The sequence below is a fragment of the Dendrobium catenatum genome, unplaced genomic scaffold (genome assembly GCF_001605985.2).
Source record: "Dendrobium catenatum unplaced genomic scaffold, ASM160598v2 fragScaff_scaffold_123, whole genome shotgun sequence".
NCBI lineage: Eukaryota > Viridiplantae > Streptophyta > Magnoliopsida > Asparagales > Orchidaceae > Dendrobium > Dendrobium catenatum.
In genome coordinates, this window is record NW_021318585.1 from 1,625,284 (window position 1) to 1,642,546 (window position 17,263).

General features: G+C 36.2%; 1 protein-coding gene across 1 annotated transcript in view; it reads left to right on the forward strand.

Moving 5' to 3' along the window:
* Positions 1-17,263, forward strand: part of LOC110098431 (succinate-semialdehyde dehydrogenase, mitochondrial) — a 54,075-nt gene that overhangs the window by 28,167 nt on the left and 8,645 nt on the right. The window contains exons 13-16 of the mRNA XM_020825266.2: positions 2,462-2,547; positions 4,026-4,058; positions 4,203-4,235; positions 4,448-4,548. Coding sequence (XP_020680925.1) covers positions 2,462-2,547; positions 4,026-4,058; positions 4,203-4,235; positions 4,448-4,548 — 253 coding nt within the window. The remainder of the gene's footprint in view (positions 1-2,461; positions 2,548-4,025; positions 4,059-4,202; positions 4,236-4,447; positions 4,549-17,263) is intronic.

Consider the following 17,263-nt stretch of genomic DNA (forward strand, 5'->3'; position numbering starts at 1 on the left):
GAGGGGTTTGTGACTTTGGGTGATCAAGTCATTAATAAGAGTACACGTTTTGATATCTTGGATCTATTGTTCAGAGTGATGGTGAAATAGATGAGGATATTATCAGCATAATTCAAGTTGGATGGTTGAAGTGGAGGAATGCATCGGGCTTGTTATGTGATAGAAATGTACCCCTCAAACTTAAGGGAAAATTCTATAAGATGGTAGTGAGGCCTGCAATGCTTTATGGTGCCGAATGTTGGCCTTTAAAAGAGAAGCATAATACTAAGTTAAGTGTGGCAGAGATGAGGATGCTCAGGTGGATGAGTGGCTTTACCCTTAGAGATAGGATACGAAATGAGCATATACGTGAAAAGGTTGGAGTAGCTCCAGTAGAAGATAAGATTAGAGAAAGTCGCCTTAGATGGTTTGGTCACATAAAACGGCGGCCTTGCGATGACCCGGTTAGGAGAGTAGAGGTATTAGATTTGACTTATGTTAAGAAAGGTAGGGGTAGACCTAAAAAGACTTGGTTAGAAAATATTAGGAATGATCTTTCTTTATTAGATTTAAACGAGAATTTGACTTTTAATAGGACACAATGGAGAAAAAGGATTCATGTAGCCGACCCCACGTAGTGGGATAAAGGCTTGATGTTGTTGTTGTTGTTGTATTGAAATGTCTCAAACATACACTTTATTTATTTATTTGCAATTAATCTCATAATTCAATTTGATTATTTTCTTTTTAAATTTAATATAAAAATATAATTTGATTATTTTCTTACTAAATATATACATATATTAACATTAATCATTTTAGAAAAGATAAAAGTTTACGTTCTTCCCTCTTCTTCAAACCTAAACCGCACGCACACGACTTCTTTTCGTCGAAATCGCTTCCTCCTGGCTGCTCGCTTATAATCCTCATCTTCCTTGCTCCCTTTCTTTCTATTTCTTTCTAATTCCTTCACTCTTCTTCTTCTTCCTCTTAGTCGTTTCTCACGACATCAGCTTCTCTTTTGTGTTTTCTTCTACATGATTGAGTGAAACAAAACCTTTAGGGTTATCGACTTGATTTGATGGCACTTTACAAATTCAACCAAGATTAAGATTGTTCTTGAAGGGCTGCACTAAATTGGGAATTGAGGTAATTAATGGGAGTTTATGATGATTATTAGAAAGATATTAAAAAATATTTAGTGGAAATTAGACTTGATGGAAAAAATTAGAAGTTAGCTTTAGCTTTATGGCTTCCTTTCTTTTATTTTCTTTGCGGATTTCTTTCCCCTCTGGCATTCCATTCCTCTTCTTCTTTTCCTCCTCCTTTCTTTATGTAGGCAATAGTTGTCTTTATTTTTGTCTTTAGATTGAGAGAAGTCAAGGAGAGAGAAATTTTAGAGAGAGAGAATAGGGAGAGAGTCTGCACACTTGATTTTAATAGGAAAACGTTTGCTTGTCCATTGAGGATGCTTTGGACAGAGGGATAGAATAATTCGTGGAATATATTGAATTAAAATATAATGCCATGAAAAATAATATAAACAATGAGCATATTTTGTATTCTCAGAATATATTTTGATTAAATTTAATCAGAATGACATTTCTATTATATAAATTTTTAGATGAATGTGAATGGTATATTTGATTGGTGAGCTTCTTAGTCATAAACGACCTCTATAGACAAGTGCTTCACAACTATTTTGATTAAAATTTATTCGGTTTCCCTCTTTCACGTTTCAAATATTTTTGATTAAGGGTTTTTTATTTGTGACTAGTGTAAAATGTTTTAATGAGAAAATGTTAGCCTCCTGAATGATGACAGTATGGTGCTGCATTTTATTGTTTGTGGATTTAGACGGGCAATAAAAAGGTTTCCAAGCAAGCAAGTGAATGCCAAAAGTTTTCATCAATGTGGTTGTGCTATAATAAAATTTCAATAACTATTCATTCAATTTCTTTGAAGAGGATGGATGATACATAATATTGTCATTGGCTTTTATCTCATCTGCATTTCTTGAAGGTTTAACATTACTTCAATTTGGACTATGAGTTTTATGCGAAGTAAAATGTTTGAACAAGATTTGGCAGCTATTGGAGCAGGCAGGACCATGACAGGATTTAAATTTATTCTATTGGGCGTTAGCAAATTAATCTTGTAAAATCCCTAGGAAACAAAATGCTGTTGAAAAATTGATACATCTTGTGAGAGGGGTGCAACCTGAGTTATTTTGGAACTCGCTTTCCAGGATGCAGTTGATCTGTGTTTCGTATTTAGCTATTATAGTCGCACCATTAGTTGAAGGATATAAAACCATGGTGGGTTGATTTTTTCTTACAGATTTGTTCATGCTGATGTTGGTCCATATGCTTTCTTAAAAATTTATAATCGATTCCAATTACTATCAAATTTAGTAAAACTTACCCATGAGTTCTTTTGTCAGGAGGCTATCTTTTTAAAGTTTTCAAACCTTTGCATGCAGGCATCTATGAAAAATTTGCAAATGCTTTCTCAGAGGCTGTTAAGAACATGCAGGTTGGCAATGGGCTTGATGAAGGTGTCGCTCAGGTATTCATTGCTTTTGCTTGGTATCTATTTTAGATATGGTTGGCTCATGTATTGGTTTCATCCACGATATTAAATTGTTTCAAAAGTCTTCAAATGACATGTGTGATCAGCAAACTTTACCTTCTGGCTTAAGCTATTGAGGGTTCTGTATTCACTTTTTTTTAGAGGTTTGATGGAGAAGGAAAGAGAGAATAAGGAGGATTTACATATGATATTTATTGATTTAGAGAAAGTATATGATAAAGTTCCAAGAGAAGTGCTCAGGAGTGTTCTAGGATAGAAAGGGGTTAATAATAGTTATATTCAAGTCATTAAGAATATGTATATAGGAGTTGTTACTTGTGTTCAAACACAAGGTGGTTTGACCGGGTACTTTCCTATTTTAGTTGGATTACATCAAGGATTAACCTTTTTTTTATCAAGGATTAACTTTAAGTTCATATCTTTTTGAATTATTCATTGATGTCTTATTAGACATTTGCAAGAGGGTGTATCCTGTTGTATGCTTTTTGCTGATGATATTTTTCTTCTTAATAAGACTAGAGAAGGAGTTTAAGGTACTCTCGACTTATTGAGGTCAACCTTGAGTCTAAAGGTTTTTGTTTGAGTGGATTTAAAAGTTAAATCCGAATACATGGAGTGTAATTTAAATAGTAATAGATTTAGTGGTGAGATTGTGACTTTGAGCAATTAAGTCATTAATAAGAGTACACGTTTTAGATATCTCGGGTTTATTGTTCAAAGTAATGGTGAAATAAATAGAGATAATATTAGTAGAATTCAAGTTGGATGGTTGAAGTGGATGAATGCATCTGGCCTGTTGTGTGATAGAAAAGTGCCATCAAACTTAAGGGAAAATTCTATAAGATTGTGGTGAGACCTGCAATGCTTGATAGCGCAAAATGTTGGCCATTAAAAGAAGCATAAAATTAAGTTAAGTGTTGTAGAGATGAGGATACTGAGGTGGATGAGTGGTTTCACTCTTAGAGACAGAATGCAAAACTAGTATATATGTGAAAGGTTAGAGTAGCTCCAGTGACAAATAAGATTAGAGAGAGTTGTCTTAGATGGTTTGTTGTTACATAAAACGTCGACCTTCCGATGACCTGGTTAGGAGAGTAGATATGTTAAATTTGACCTATATTAAGAAAGGTAGAGGGAGACCTAAAAAGCTTTGGTTAGAAAATATTAGAAATGATATTTTTTTATTAGATTTACATGAGAACTTGACTCTTAATGGGACACAATAGAGAAAAAGGATTCATGTAGCCGACTCTACATAGTGGTATAAAGGCTTGATGTTGTTGTTGCTGTTGCGGAAGATTTCTTGTAGATTGCATCCAAATTTACCTATTCTAGATTGTGGCCTAAGCATTCCTTTTAGCATTTTTTTTATTGTTTAAATTGTTTATTTCCATCATTCCATCATGAAGTTAATGTTGTTCTTTTTGTTTTCCTTTTCTTTTTATTTTTTACAGGGACCATTGATCAATGAAGCTGCTGTTGAGAAGGTTGTTTTATGATCTCTAATGATATGATTAACCTTATGAGTTTTATATAATGCTATTTTCAGTACTCATTTTGTTAGTAGCTGATCGCCCTAAGGCCCTTGATTGCTTATGTGGTTTGCTTGTTTTTTGAACTTTTCTTTGTAGGTTGAGAGATTAGTCAAAGATGCTACCTCCAAGGTATGAAGTAATGAATTTCGGATGTGATTAATATTTTTTTCATCTACTTTCACGATATAAAAATATCCAGATCTCCTGCAAAAGCCCATTTTCTGTTATCGATGCTTCCTATGATGTTTTAGTGATATTGGAAGCTTCAATTATTACCTCTTCGTAAGATCTTTCTTTCGGACACTCCATTTGTTTCCATCAACTTATTGTAATCTTTTCAGGGAGCTAACATTGTTCTTGGTGGGAAGAGACACAGTCTCGGCATGACATTCTACGAACCTACCGTTATTGGGAATGCAAATAATGAAATGCTCGTATGTAGGTAAGGTTCTCTGGCTTTTTAGTAATATTTTCATCTTTTTTTGATTGACTATTATGAAACCCTTCCAATCTCGTGCTTGTGAAGCAAAATAAAGTTCAGATGCCTTTATTTTTTGGAACACTGGGTATTATTTATTGAAACACTAGGCTTTAAACAAAAAAATTCCTCCAAAAGCACACATCTTTTCTTGGAATTTGCCAGCTTTATTTATGTTTAAATTTTTTTTAGGTTTCTATATCTGCTTTTTAGCTAATGCTTTTATGCAATAGAACTCTTACTGTTTTGAACGCTTTGCTAACTGCACAATAGATGCTGTTTTGTTTCATAATTTCATTTTCTACTTTTTTATTCTGTTTAAAATACAAATGTTGTTTTGTGCATATGCTTTTGCCTTAATTTTTAGCATAATTCTATTGAATTATTCGCATTTTGTCTTCACTTTCAAACCCACTTTGCTTTATGCGTCATTCACTTGCTTCTATATTGTTATCATTCATGAGGTTTACAATCTGTTTATGCATATCCACAATATTAATTGTCTATTCTGTATATTAAGATTGTAATTCTATTGGCAAAGGGTGCTCTTTTAGTCAGTGCTTTGCTCTTCAATGAATATAATTTATTATGGAGAGGTATTCATCATTTGTGTCACATTGATGTCATTTTCTTTGATGTGATCCAAGTGTTGGCAACCATTGAGTTCCCGAGCGTACTTAGTTGATCTGATGTAGGTTTCCCTATGTCCCATTCCTACATTTGTGTGATGCTGGTGCTATTAAGGACGGCTGACCGGTTCAACTTGTGTCCTAAACCAGGCCAATTTTGAATTTTTTTTAGCTTTATCTTATTTCTTTTCCTACTCATCAATAGGATTAGTTCTTATCCTATCCTAGACAGCAAGGGGCTCCATTCTTATAAATTGAGCTACCTCCCTCTCTTGTAAGGGCAGTTATTTTATAATGAAATAAGATTTTAGAAATTAGTTTTTCTTTGTGGGCTCCAAAAATTCACGCTTCAGCCTCTCCGCGGACCCCTTTTCTTTCTTTTCGGATCATCGTGGAGAGTTTTAATGCTCAAGTTTTGAGGCAAATTTTCAAAAGGTAGATTGAGTTTTAAATAAGACACTGCCCAAAGATTTCGCCCTCATTTTGCAAGGACTTTATGATATGAGTTATGATTTCTTATAGGCGCAAGCCCTTATAGTTAATTACCCCTCCCGATAATGAGAGAGAACTTTCGATTAAGGCTAGTTGTCAAAACAGATATGTGGTATTTGGCGTATAGTAGCAGTAGGATTTAGGTATTTAAAAATTTAATATTTAAAATTAGAAATTTATCACCTTGCACTTAAAGCGGATGGTGTGGGAATGATGATGGACCCGATCAAGATCCCATGGTTCCGTTGTCCCGGGTCATCATGGTCCCTAGTCGATCTACTTAGTCAGAGAAGGTAGTCGATCCAACCTGACCGCAGGATCTTTGTTGGCAGTCATGGGTTGCTTCATTCAAGGGTATCTCATCGACCTGGAATGAATATTTATCTAAGTGGACATTTGAATCCACCTTAGCTAACAGAGGTCTTTGTGTCTTATCGATCTTATCCTCTATTGATTTACTGCATGATTTAACGCCATTGGTGAGTATATGGGCTTTGATAATTATCGTAATTTAGTGGTGCCATTTGGCGGAAAAATCACTTGGTTCAGAGGGCCCCGGTCATTATCGTTTACCTATGGTGTCATTTGGTGGTGAAACTATTAATTAGAGGATACATGACACATACTAACAAGAGATGGATTGATAATGAATCTTAGTAATATTCTTGACCAGACATTAGCTCTTTGTGAGCTGAAATAATTTTCCGATTTGTCCACCTCGGCATACTATTGCGGAGGGTGGACGAGTTTTTGCTTTAAGCATTTCATAATTAATTTCAATTTTAATATTTGGAGCTTGGTATTTTTGGAATTTTGGACTTTTATGGATATTTGGGAGGCCTTTTTGAGTGTTTGGAGTCCCCTCCGATTGAACTTTTCTATCAACACGGCCATTACGGGGCGTTTATGGGCAATTTCATTTTATTGGTTGGTCCTCGTTGACTCTATCTATTTGCTGATAGAGGATCAGGTACATTACAAGCTTTATGCTTTTATTAGTGAATTTTCTTTATTATAGACATAATATTATGGTCGATGTCGTGATCATATATTTGTTTAACGGTTCGAGCCGTGTCAACTCCTATACATTCATGTAGGAGGATCGGGTTCGAATTTAGGCTCATTTCTTAACCCACACAACATTCTCAGACGTCACATGTGTACATTACGCTCATTAGGGCCCATGCAGACGTATATTTTTGCATATATTTTGTATAATACACTCGTGCAGTAGATACTTGCATGTAGTGCAAAATGCATAGATGACATATGTTTGTTGCAATGCAAGTATGAGGGCATTTTAGGATACTTGTCGTTGATCAGTTGTGTGGGAAATTGTCATTGAATTTGCATAGTGTTATATTTGGGAGCATGTAGACACCTTACGTTCACTTGTACGAGTGTTACGGATCTGGTGGCATGGTATTACGAATTGCATTTCACCTTTTGCATGTTGTCTTTGTTGATATGTTGTGTATTGGAATTGACAGACGTCTTCTGTTCGCTTGTATACTTGTTGCGGATTCGGTGACATGGGTGGGTTGTCGTGCAACACTAAATCCTTGTTAGCAAGCGGTAATCATTCGAAAGATGCACAATCTTTCTTATTGAGCCGGTAAATGCCTTCTCTCCTCTTGTATGAATGTTGCAAATTCAGTGGCGTGGCGCTGCTCTGCAGGTCATTTGCTGCTTTATGTAGGTGGACTGTGGTGCACTAACAAGTCTCCTGCAATCGCTTGTGGCTGCTTGCATTTGTCACGAGCTTAATTCTTCTGACTTTAGAAAATGCACACTTGTAGTACATTCACTGTCGTTATTTGTAGGCGGGCCTGCTACATACTGTGAGAACCCTTGAATTTCAAGATTTTTGGTGCAGGTTAGTCTGTACGAACCGTCTGTACGAACTAAACATGGTGCATGTTTGTCTGTACGAACCGTCAGTACAAACTGAACAAATTTTTTTAACAGAGCCCATCGTCCAGAGACGAAATTAATTATCGTCCGTACTATATGTGGACAGAGGAGATCATCCCGGGACGAACGAAAAATATCGTCCGTACGATCTGAAATATCTCAGCCCATTAAATATCTCATTCGTTCGATTTTTTGAAGAGAGAAACGGCTGGAGAGAGAAAGAGAAAGAGACGAAGAGAAAATCCACATTTTGGGCGACTTCGGTCTGTTTTTGTCCGTCGTCGCAGTTGGGAAAGTTGATCGACTCGAGGTAAGGCACATTATGCCTATCTTAATTTTCAGAAATGTAAGCTTTGACGAATATTCTGATTAAAGTTTCGTTTCCGTTAGCGAAAAACGGGTATAACTTTGCACCGGTAAAACTTTTACCACGTAACTTTTGGTATGTCATAGAGATTATGATTTTGCACGTTTTGAGTGTTTTCTGGAAATTTTGCACAGAGTATTTTGAAATCTGCGGGGTTTTTACCAAATAAAAAATTATCTAAATGTTGAAAAATAGTGCTTCAGTACAATAAAAGCTTTGAAATGTTGTTTTATACAATCTTTGGTAATTTGGTAATTTTCTGAAATACTGCTTTTTTGATTCATTGGTTTTCCGTTGTCTATCGCTATACGAAAAAGGTAAAATTTTGATATATGCTCAATTTCTCCATATTTGTTAAGATGTGATGTTTTATGTGCAAATGTGATTTGAATGATATCTGTTTGGGAGTTATAAGAGTCTAGAATCCTTTGAGGTTCTCTCTGTATCAGGGAAGGGAGGCATAAGTGGCCAGAATCCTTTGAGGTTCTGTCTAGATCCGGGAAATGAAATCCAATTTGATAATTCTTTATATATGATATGTTCTGGTGCTGTAAGCACAAATGGAGGCATAAGGGGCCAGAATCCTTTGAGATTCTGTCTGTGTCAAGGAAGGGAGACATAAGGGGCCAGAATCCTTTGATATTCTGTCTTTTTTTTGAATCCAAAGCAAAACGGCTTTATTAATGACTAAAGAGAATTATTACAATCTACAGTCATCCTACTCCTGTTGAGATTCTATCTTTATTTGAGATTCTGTCTGGGTCAGGGAAATGTGATTTGAAATGTGATTTTGACATCTGATTTGAAATCCGATCTAAAATGTGATTTGTACAATTCTGTGATATGAATTTTATTCCGTTATTCTGTATTTGTTATTTGATTCATTTGTTTTGTATGAATATTTGAATTCTGTCTGATTGTTTGATTTATGTATGATTATTTGATTTCTGTGTGTTTATCTGGATTTCTGATGAATATCTAAATTTTGTACGGCTATTTGAATTAGTGAATGATTTGCTATGATATTCAGTTCAGTAATTATTTGATCTGCAATAAATTATTTTTAAAAGCTTCTGTAAAGTATTTTGAAATGAGTGTTTGGAAATTTGGATCGGCTAGTGTGATTTTGCTGAGCTGTTAGCTCACTTTGATTTTATTCATAGTTTTCAGGATCGGGGAAAGGGAAGGAAATTGTGGACTAGCCGTTCAGGTTCTGATATGAAGTTATAGGTATTTTATCATTTTGATTTTTGTACAGTCATGGCTAGTTTACTTTTCTGCTCTGTGCCTTCTGTCTGTAGTCATGTATTGTAATGTATATGATTATTTTGATGAATAAAAGAAATATTGTGGATGAGTCTTCTGTATTTGAAAGTTTTTAGTGGCTCTGTGGTTCTGTATTTCAGTGTATATCGGAAGAAAGTCTGAAAAGCAATTCCAAAACTAGATCCTAGGGTTCGCCGTCGCAACTCAACACGATCGAATTCGTCCTGGCGGGTTGGGTTGTGACACATACACTACAAACTTTTCGTTGTCATATGCAGACAAGTTACAGTGAATACAAATATTCTAGTTTTACCTGTCGGTAAGTTATTGTATGCATGATGGATCATTTGCTATTGTTCACAAATGTTATTACAACTCGTTTTGTTGCTTTTTGCATAACATTTTTTTTGTAGTAGCTCATAGTAGCTTACATCTGGTGCATATTTTTCGCCTTCGCTTGTAGTAGGAGTTCGTGTGTTTTGTCGTAGGTCGATGTTGATTGTTGTCTGAGTTTCATTGTATGTTGCATTTTATATGATTGTAGCTTCCCTATTATCATTGCTTGAATGCTGGTGTAGAATTTGCCATATGTATATTGTGTTGAAAATAGAGGTATGAGAAAAAAGGCTTAATTTTATTGCATAAATTCTTCCCTATATATAGATCTATACAAAATATTTAATAAGGAAACAAATAACTTCATAGATCAACTACCCATCTATGAAAGGTGTTTCAACGTGATTCATGAGAGCTTCCCACGGATTGCTCTCTATGACCGTCGGATCCTTTGCACCAGGAACAACTGGATTCTAACACTCCCCCTCAAGCTGGTAATACATATATGTCATTCTCAGCTTGGTAATTAATCACACAAAGTAAACTTATCAAGTTCCTTGGTGCACCATAGAGCCCTCTATTTTGGTCAAAACTTTGGGAGAAATTAGCTTCAAATATTGTGACAGCGGAAAATGATAGCGATGAAGGCTATATCAAGCAGGACAGCAATGAAGGTTGCATTGGTTATAGATAGGATAACAACCACAAGAGAAAGCCGGCAATAAAGGCGGTGATGGGAACCTATCCTCAAAATTTCGACAATGAAGGCCGGTGGTGGGAATTTTGTATTCCTCAGGTTTCGAGCAATGAAGGTTGTATTGTGTTATAGTAGTAATAAAAGCTGATTTGATCAACAATAAAGGCTGATTTGATTATGTCAGCAATAAAGACTAATTTGCTAGTATTAGCAATAAAGGCTGATTTGGTCATATCAAAAATAAAGGTTGATAGGGTTATATCAACAATAAAGGCTGATAGTGGAAACTTTGTACATTTCTTCTAGGTGGTACAATCCAACTCTCTCCTTAGCATGTCCAATCGTCTTCCCCAATTTCTGGTCCTGTGAGTGCAAGTGAAGAGGATGCATTTAGTTTTTCAAGATATACCAGGAGTCGTCTCAGTTTATCAATATCTTCTTTATTGAATTCTCCAGGACTGGACTGTGCTTCTGGGTTGGGCTGGCTTGTTTCAGTTCTTTGATTCCACTCCTTACTGGGGGGGTTTTCATGTATCTTCTAGCAATTTTCCTTTGTGTGTCTTGATTTCTGTAATAACTGCACCAAAGTGAGTCATTGTCTTTAAATTTTGAAAAATCTTTACTTTTCTCCTTCCATGATGATTCTTTGTTCATCACCATTGCTGAACTTTCAACGACATTTGGTTCTAACATTACTCGTCGGCTTTCTTCCGCACGGATGAGGGAAATGGTTTCGTTGAGTGATGACGTCTCTTCTTTGTCGAGGATCTGGACTCTAACTTGGTCAAATTCTGCATTTAGCTCTGCAAGAAAATCATAAACTCTATCTTTTTCAATAAAGTTCTTTAGGATCGCAGCATCTTCCAGACATCTGGTTTTTATACATCTATAGTGATCAAGTTCCTGCCACAGATTTTGTAGAAGGGTGGCAAACTCCGTCACGGTCTTACTCCCCTGCTTTGTGCTTTCAACTTTGACTTTTATTTCAAAGATTTGAGTTGCATCACGAACTTTGGAGAATGTCTATCTGACAGCATCCCATATGTCCTTTGCAGTATAAAGTAACATAAATGTATCGCTAATTTCTGGAGTCATGGAATTCCACAACCATGACATAATCATGGAGTTTGCCTCATCCCACACCTCGAATTTAGGATCTCCTTCTTTTGGTCCTCCTCCAAGGAGGTGGTGTATTTTCACTTTCCCTTTCAAGTAGGTTTTCATAAATTGAGACCACTTTAGGTAGTTCTTCCCATTTAGACGATAGGAAGGTTGCATGCTTTGGAGGTGACCTTGTCCTTGGTGCGCCATAGACTCCTCATTTTGCTCAATGCTATGGGAGGAATTAATTTCAGACATTGGGTAGCAATGAAGGCTTCCGACAAATTTTTTTCTATTCGATAATAAAGGTCGATTTTTTTTCCTTTTTTTTTTGAAAAAAAGAAAAAAAATTTAGGTTAATTGAACCAGACCAAGCTGAGTCTTCAAAAGACTCGGTTTGGGTACCTAGGGCCTCTCTGATCGCAAGAACACAGTTCCACCTCTCCACCTACAAGTGGGAGCTACGCACGGGCGGCGGGTTCGGCGTCAGTCCGGCTAGGGCAGGGTGTTGGGAGGCTCGGATCGGAAGCGGACGGCGGCAAGTGCAAGCGGAGCCTTGTGTCGTCCTTCAGCTTCGACTTCCGGTCGACTTCTTCGTACGTGTGGACCTCCAAAAGAATACCGCGCAAACGGGTCAATTGGAAGGGACATATTGGATCGTACATACGACAAACCATTGAGGATAGAGGCTGTCGCCAACACACCTCGATGGGTAGTAATATATACGACCTAATCACAGGTTTCCCCCATCCGATACAACAGTTCGATTGGGGTTTAGTAGATGTGGGACCGAGTTTCCCACGGGCGCAAGCCCCCGTAGTTAATTACATCCCGGGCAGGAGCCCGAGAAAACTCTCGATTAAGGATCATACATTATCCTTTCCAAATTTGGGATCGGCACGAGGGTATAAACTAGGAAATCCTACTCAAAAGGAAGGAAAGGTCCCCAAAAAGGCTTAGTCAACATGCGTGGCTCATACCAGCATTCGGAGGCTTAGGGTACTAAAGAGAAACTGGTAAAAGAAAAATCAGGCAATCAATCACATGCGTGAGAGAATGATGGAGGTGGCGTCATCCTGTGACACAGATAAGTATGATTTATAGTCCCTGAAAGGAAGTGACCTACTTACTGTTTAAGGCACACTACGAATGTAGTAGCCTCGAATCCTAAATCTAGGTTGGGTTTAGTGTTCTATACAACACTAAGACCCGTGTCCTAGCTAATGTAGTGCAAAACTTGGACTTATCCCGGCCTGGATTAGGGAGCCAGCTAACCACCTAATCGATTCAAAACTATGCTATCAAGTCAATTATGAAAGATGGATGGGTGGTACAGTTGTTGGAAGTAGGACCGACATCTAGAGGATTTCTTAAGTGGTCCTGGACTTATGTGGGTCAGATGCTCCTAGCAAATGCAATTACATTTTATTTAGTTGGTTACTAATGCAATGTATGCTAGTTGAAATGTCAGCTTATGAATGCTATAGAATTTAAAAAACAGGCTTATAGAAAATAAATTTTTAGAAAAGACTGAGTCTCCCTAGGTCCGGCACTTCATCCTCATAGGCCAGATTATCCGGACTCTACTCACAGGCAGGGAGATGTCTTATAACAAGGAAAGAATGATGCAGTAATATGCATGCGACCCCGGACGATTCTGGTAATTCCCTAGGTTCGTTAGATTTCTATGTTATTTAAACTTAGAATTTTAAAGATTATTTTTTAGTAGAAGAATTTTTATAATCCTTAAAGAGCCTAACGAAAATCCAGGCGAAAACAAAATCGACATGCAAGAAAAGAAACCTAAGAAAAGCAGGTAATTTCTACTGCACAATAAAGTAAACACATCAATATAAATAAAAAAATAATCAACTAAATGGTCATAGGCAAATTGCCCTTATTGAAACTCAGAAATGCAGAAAATAAAGTGGCCGGGCACCACTGCCAATAACCCGGATTTCTAAGCCTATGATAGACGCAAATGACTTTGAGTGGGATATTGATCTTTAGTTTTCTCGGTGTCTTTTTCTCCTTAGACACCTTGGAACTCTCCTCCTTGGACTCCTCCTTGTACTCCTTAGAAATTTCCTCCTTGGACTCCTTGGATCCATCATGGCTTGAATATCCAAACGAAGAGACAATTCTCCCTTGGTGGGGGCATTGCCTTTTCTCTTTGGATATCTAAAGTCATTCCACTCGATCTCCCAAATGGAAGAAGACTCTCCCATATGAGGATGCCTTCTTCTTTTGGGATTCAAGTGGGATAAGAATATCCACACTCAAAGATCATTTTCACAACTCTTTACAATTTATTACAAATTTTACATCAAATAAAAATGAAAAATTTCTAAACTCCTTGCATGGTTATCCTAATAAAAATCATCACAAGCAGTTTATATATAAAAGTAAAACTCAACTCATTGAAGCTGTGCCAAGTCATGCTCTTAATTATGAGGGCTAAGCAGTCCACCTGTAGTAGTTATAATTATTTTAGCCCTCATTTATTTAGGGGGGGTTGAGCAAGCACCTACATAAGATAATATTAAAAATTATAACGGTGCCCCTCCTTTTATTAGCTTGAGCATGACCACCTGCACGGAAGAACAGTATGTATATATATATGGCGCTCCTAACCTAGGGGTAGATCTAGCGCTCATCACATCATCCACAGTGCAGTAAGAGTCAGCAAACACAACAATTCAATTTCATACAGTATGCAGTGAAAACTATGGAAAGCTCCGGCACAGCAGAAAAATAAAATCTAGCGGCCTAGCCCAGATCTAGAAGTGGTGCCCTAGCAAACAATTCTATGCGTGTGTAAGGCTTGTGTGGTTTGGATAGGTCCTAAGCATGGTAGTTGGTTAAAATTGCCTAAAGTTCGGGTTTGTTGAAGGCTAGAAAATGAAACTTTAATTGAAGTTCAAATATTAATGGATTAGTATCCATTTTAGTTAATTTAGTTTGTTGTTCACTTTTAAAAGCTTAGGGTAGTCATATTTGAAGTTTAAATTGCATTAGCCAATTTTGGAAAGTCCCGGGTCCTCCTAGGTGCTAGGCTGAGGGGGTTCAAAAAGTCACTATGGGAAATAGGCTAAGTCTAGGTCTCCTAATACTTTAGGGAAATACTAGACCTTAAGATGAGTAGTTAGTCAGGTAGTACACTGAAATTGGAGTTTTTTAGGCAAAATTATCAATTTTCTAAGTTTCGGACCTTATACTATAGGCTGAGATTGACCAAAAAGTTGACTTTCTAATCTAGGCCATTTTCTGGAACCCTAATATTTTTAATAAATACTAGACCTTAATAGGAGTCTAATGCCACTGAGTTTGCCTAATTTGAAATTTTCTACAATTAGTTATGAATTTTCTAAATTCAGTGTATTTAAGAGAATTTTCTAAATTACTTATTAAAGGGCTGATTTTATCGTTTTGACCCAAACCAGCTCCAAACAGATTGGAATCACCTCCAAAGGTCAAGTATGACTTGATAAAGTGATCCTAAGTGTTTGGGGAAAATTTGGGATTTTTAATAATTTTTAACGAATTATTAGGGGTAAAAAGGTAATTTCCACATAAGGTCAAATTAAGGGTCAACCTAGAGTCAAACTGAGGGGCCCTATTTATCTAAGGTCAAGGGTCAGATTCTGAACAAATCAAAGTATTTTGGGTATTTTTTTGACCTAAAGTGGATTTATTGTAATTTTTAGAAAATCTCGGGGCCTTATTCAGCACGTTAATTATGGTTGGTTAATTAAGGGGTCTAACAAGCCCTAAAAATTCCTTGAAAATTCTCTGAGGTTTATGATGTCACTAAGTTTAATCGTTAAGGTTTTCATGTCAATCAGTGATCTACCCTAAGCCCTAGAAAATTTCTAAGTTCGCTAGACGGGTCCTTAATTTTTGTCCTTAGGGTGTCGTTACGTTATAAAGGTTTAAATTGCGTTTTGCACTAACCCTCAAGGCAATAAATGCATGGTAATACATAAAAAACAGTAAAGACACCATGTCCTTAGATCTAGGAGAGCCTAAACTAAGTGTTCGTGGTGCAACCTACATATGCAAACTACGAATAAAAAGAAAGTAAATACACCTAAAGAAGGGATTAGTGAATGATTGTGATCCAACCATCCACTAATCCAATCCCCCATGGTTGCTCTTCACACATAGACTCTATGTCTAAAATTTCATGAAATAGCGGATCTCCCCAAGATTAGAGATTTAATTATAAGTAATTTTAAAATAAATCAACATATTTATAAATATAGAGATTTTTGAAAATAATTTGGAGACATAAGTATAGGTAGACCCACTGACCACTCAATCGAGATTTCAAAAGTGACTTGAAAATAATTTGTAATTTCAAAATAATTATAATAATAAATATTTAAATAATTGGGAAAATACTCAAAATAGCAATCTAAGACAGAAATCTGTCTAGACAGCAAGAATTAGGTTCTGAAAATAATTTTAAAATAAAGTAGGTATTTTTCTGAAAAATTCAAGGGGTTGCGCGCCATAATTTTAAAATAAAATAGACATTTTTTTGAAGAGAACCCAGCACGTCAAAATCCGATTTAAAATGAGAAAGTTATGATTTTCAGAAGTTTAATGCCATAAAGGGTATTTAAATAATAATTAATGTTTAAAACTGTTATTAAATAAATAAAATAAAATAAACAAGCTTCAAAAATTTGAAAATAGTTTAAAATATAATAATGGTAAAATATTTATTATTAATAATATTTTGGATAGTTAAAATAATTACAAAAGTATAAAAAAACGAAAATATTTTTTTATTTAAATAATAATAATAATAATAATAATAAAGTTAAAATTAAAAGAACAATCAAAGCTTCAAAAATAACAATTATTATAAATAATTACATATAAAAATAATAATGTAATGATTACTATAAAAATAGATATTTAAATAATAAAAAAAACTATTTTCATTGTTTCTTAAATAATTAAATAAATATAAACCATTTTTAAGTAAAAATAATTTTAAAATAACGGGGACGGTCCGCCGAAATCTGAACCGTTGATCATGGATCCAACGGTCCCGACTCCGCCCCCTGCGTGAAAACGCTCGACCGAAACCCTAAAGGGTTTTTTTGATTTTTCTCTCGATTGGGTATGCCAAATCAAGTAAAATTTTAAACCTAGGATCTAGGTGTGTACATAAATCATGGGGAATAATTTTCACAGAATAATATCAACCCTATGAAAAGTTAAATACCTCTATGTGTTCTAGCTAGGGTTTGAGATATACCTCAATCCACACAGTGGATTCAGAAGATCTTGGCCTAAATTTCACTATTTAAACCCCTCTCCCTCTCTTGGACGGTGGAAATGAGATCAAGGGTTAAATTCAGAGAGAGAGGGAGTGCTTTAGGCGGGGTTTTGATTTCAAAACCATTAGCAATCAATTAGGGCATTAAATAGGGATTAAATGAGTCTTAAATGGGTTAATTTGGCCTATTCATGGCTAGATTTGACCAAGTCAAAGTTTGACTTGGTCAAACCAGTCGATTAGGTAAGAAAGGAGGTGGGTTGGGCTTATGAGGCCTTGAAATGGATTAGAAATTAAATTAGGCCCATTAAGGCCAATTGAGTCAACCCGGGTTGACTTGGTCAACTGGGTTGACCCAGGCCCCAAGTCTGGCTCCAATGGACTTGGTCTGACCCACTGAGTCCAGTGGAGGAGGGAAATGAGCTCGAGAAGCTCTGAATTAGATTTGAAATTGAATGGAAGGGTTTAGGTCCCTTTGGGTCAACCCTGGTTGACCTGGTCAACAAGGTTGACCCAGGACTTGGGTCCGGGGTTAATAGACTCGAATTGACCTATTGGATTCAATGGAGTGGGTCTAGGAGTCT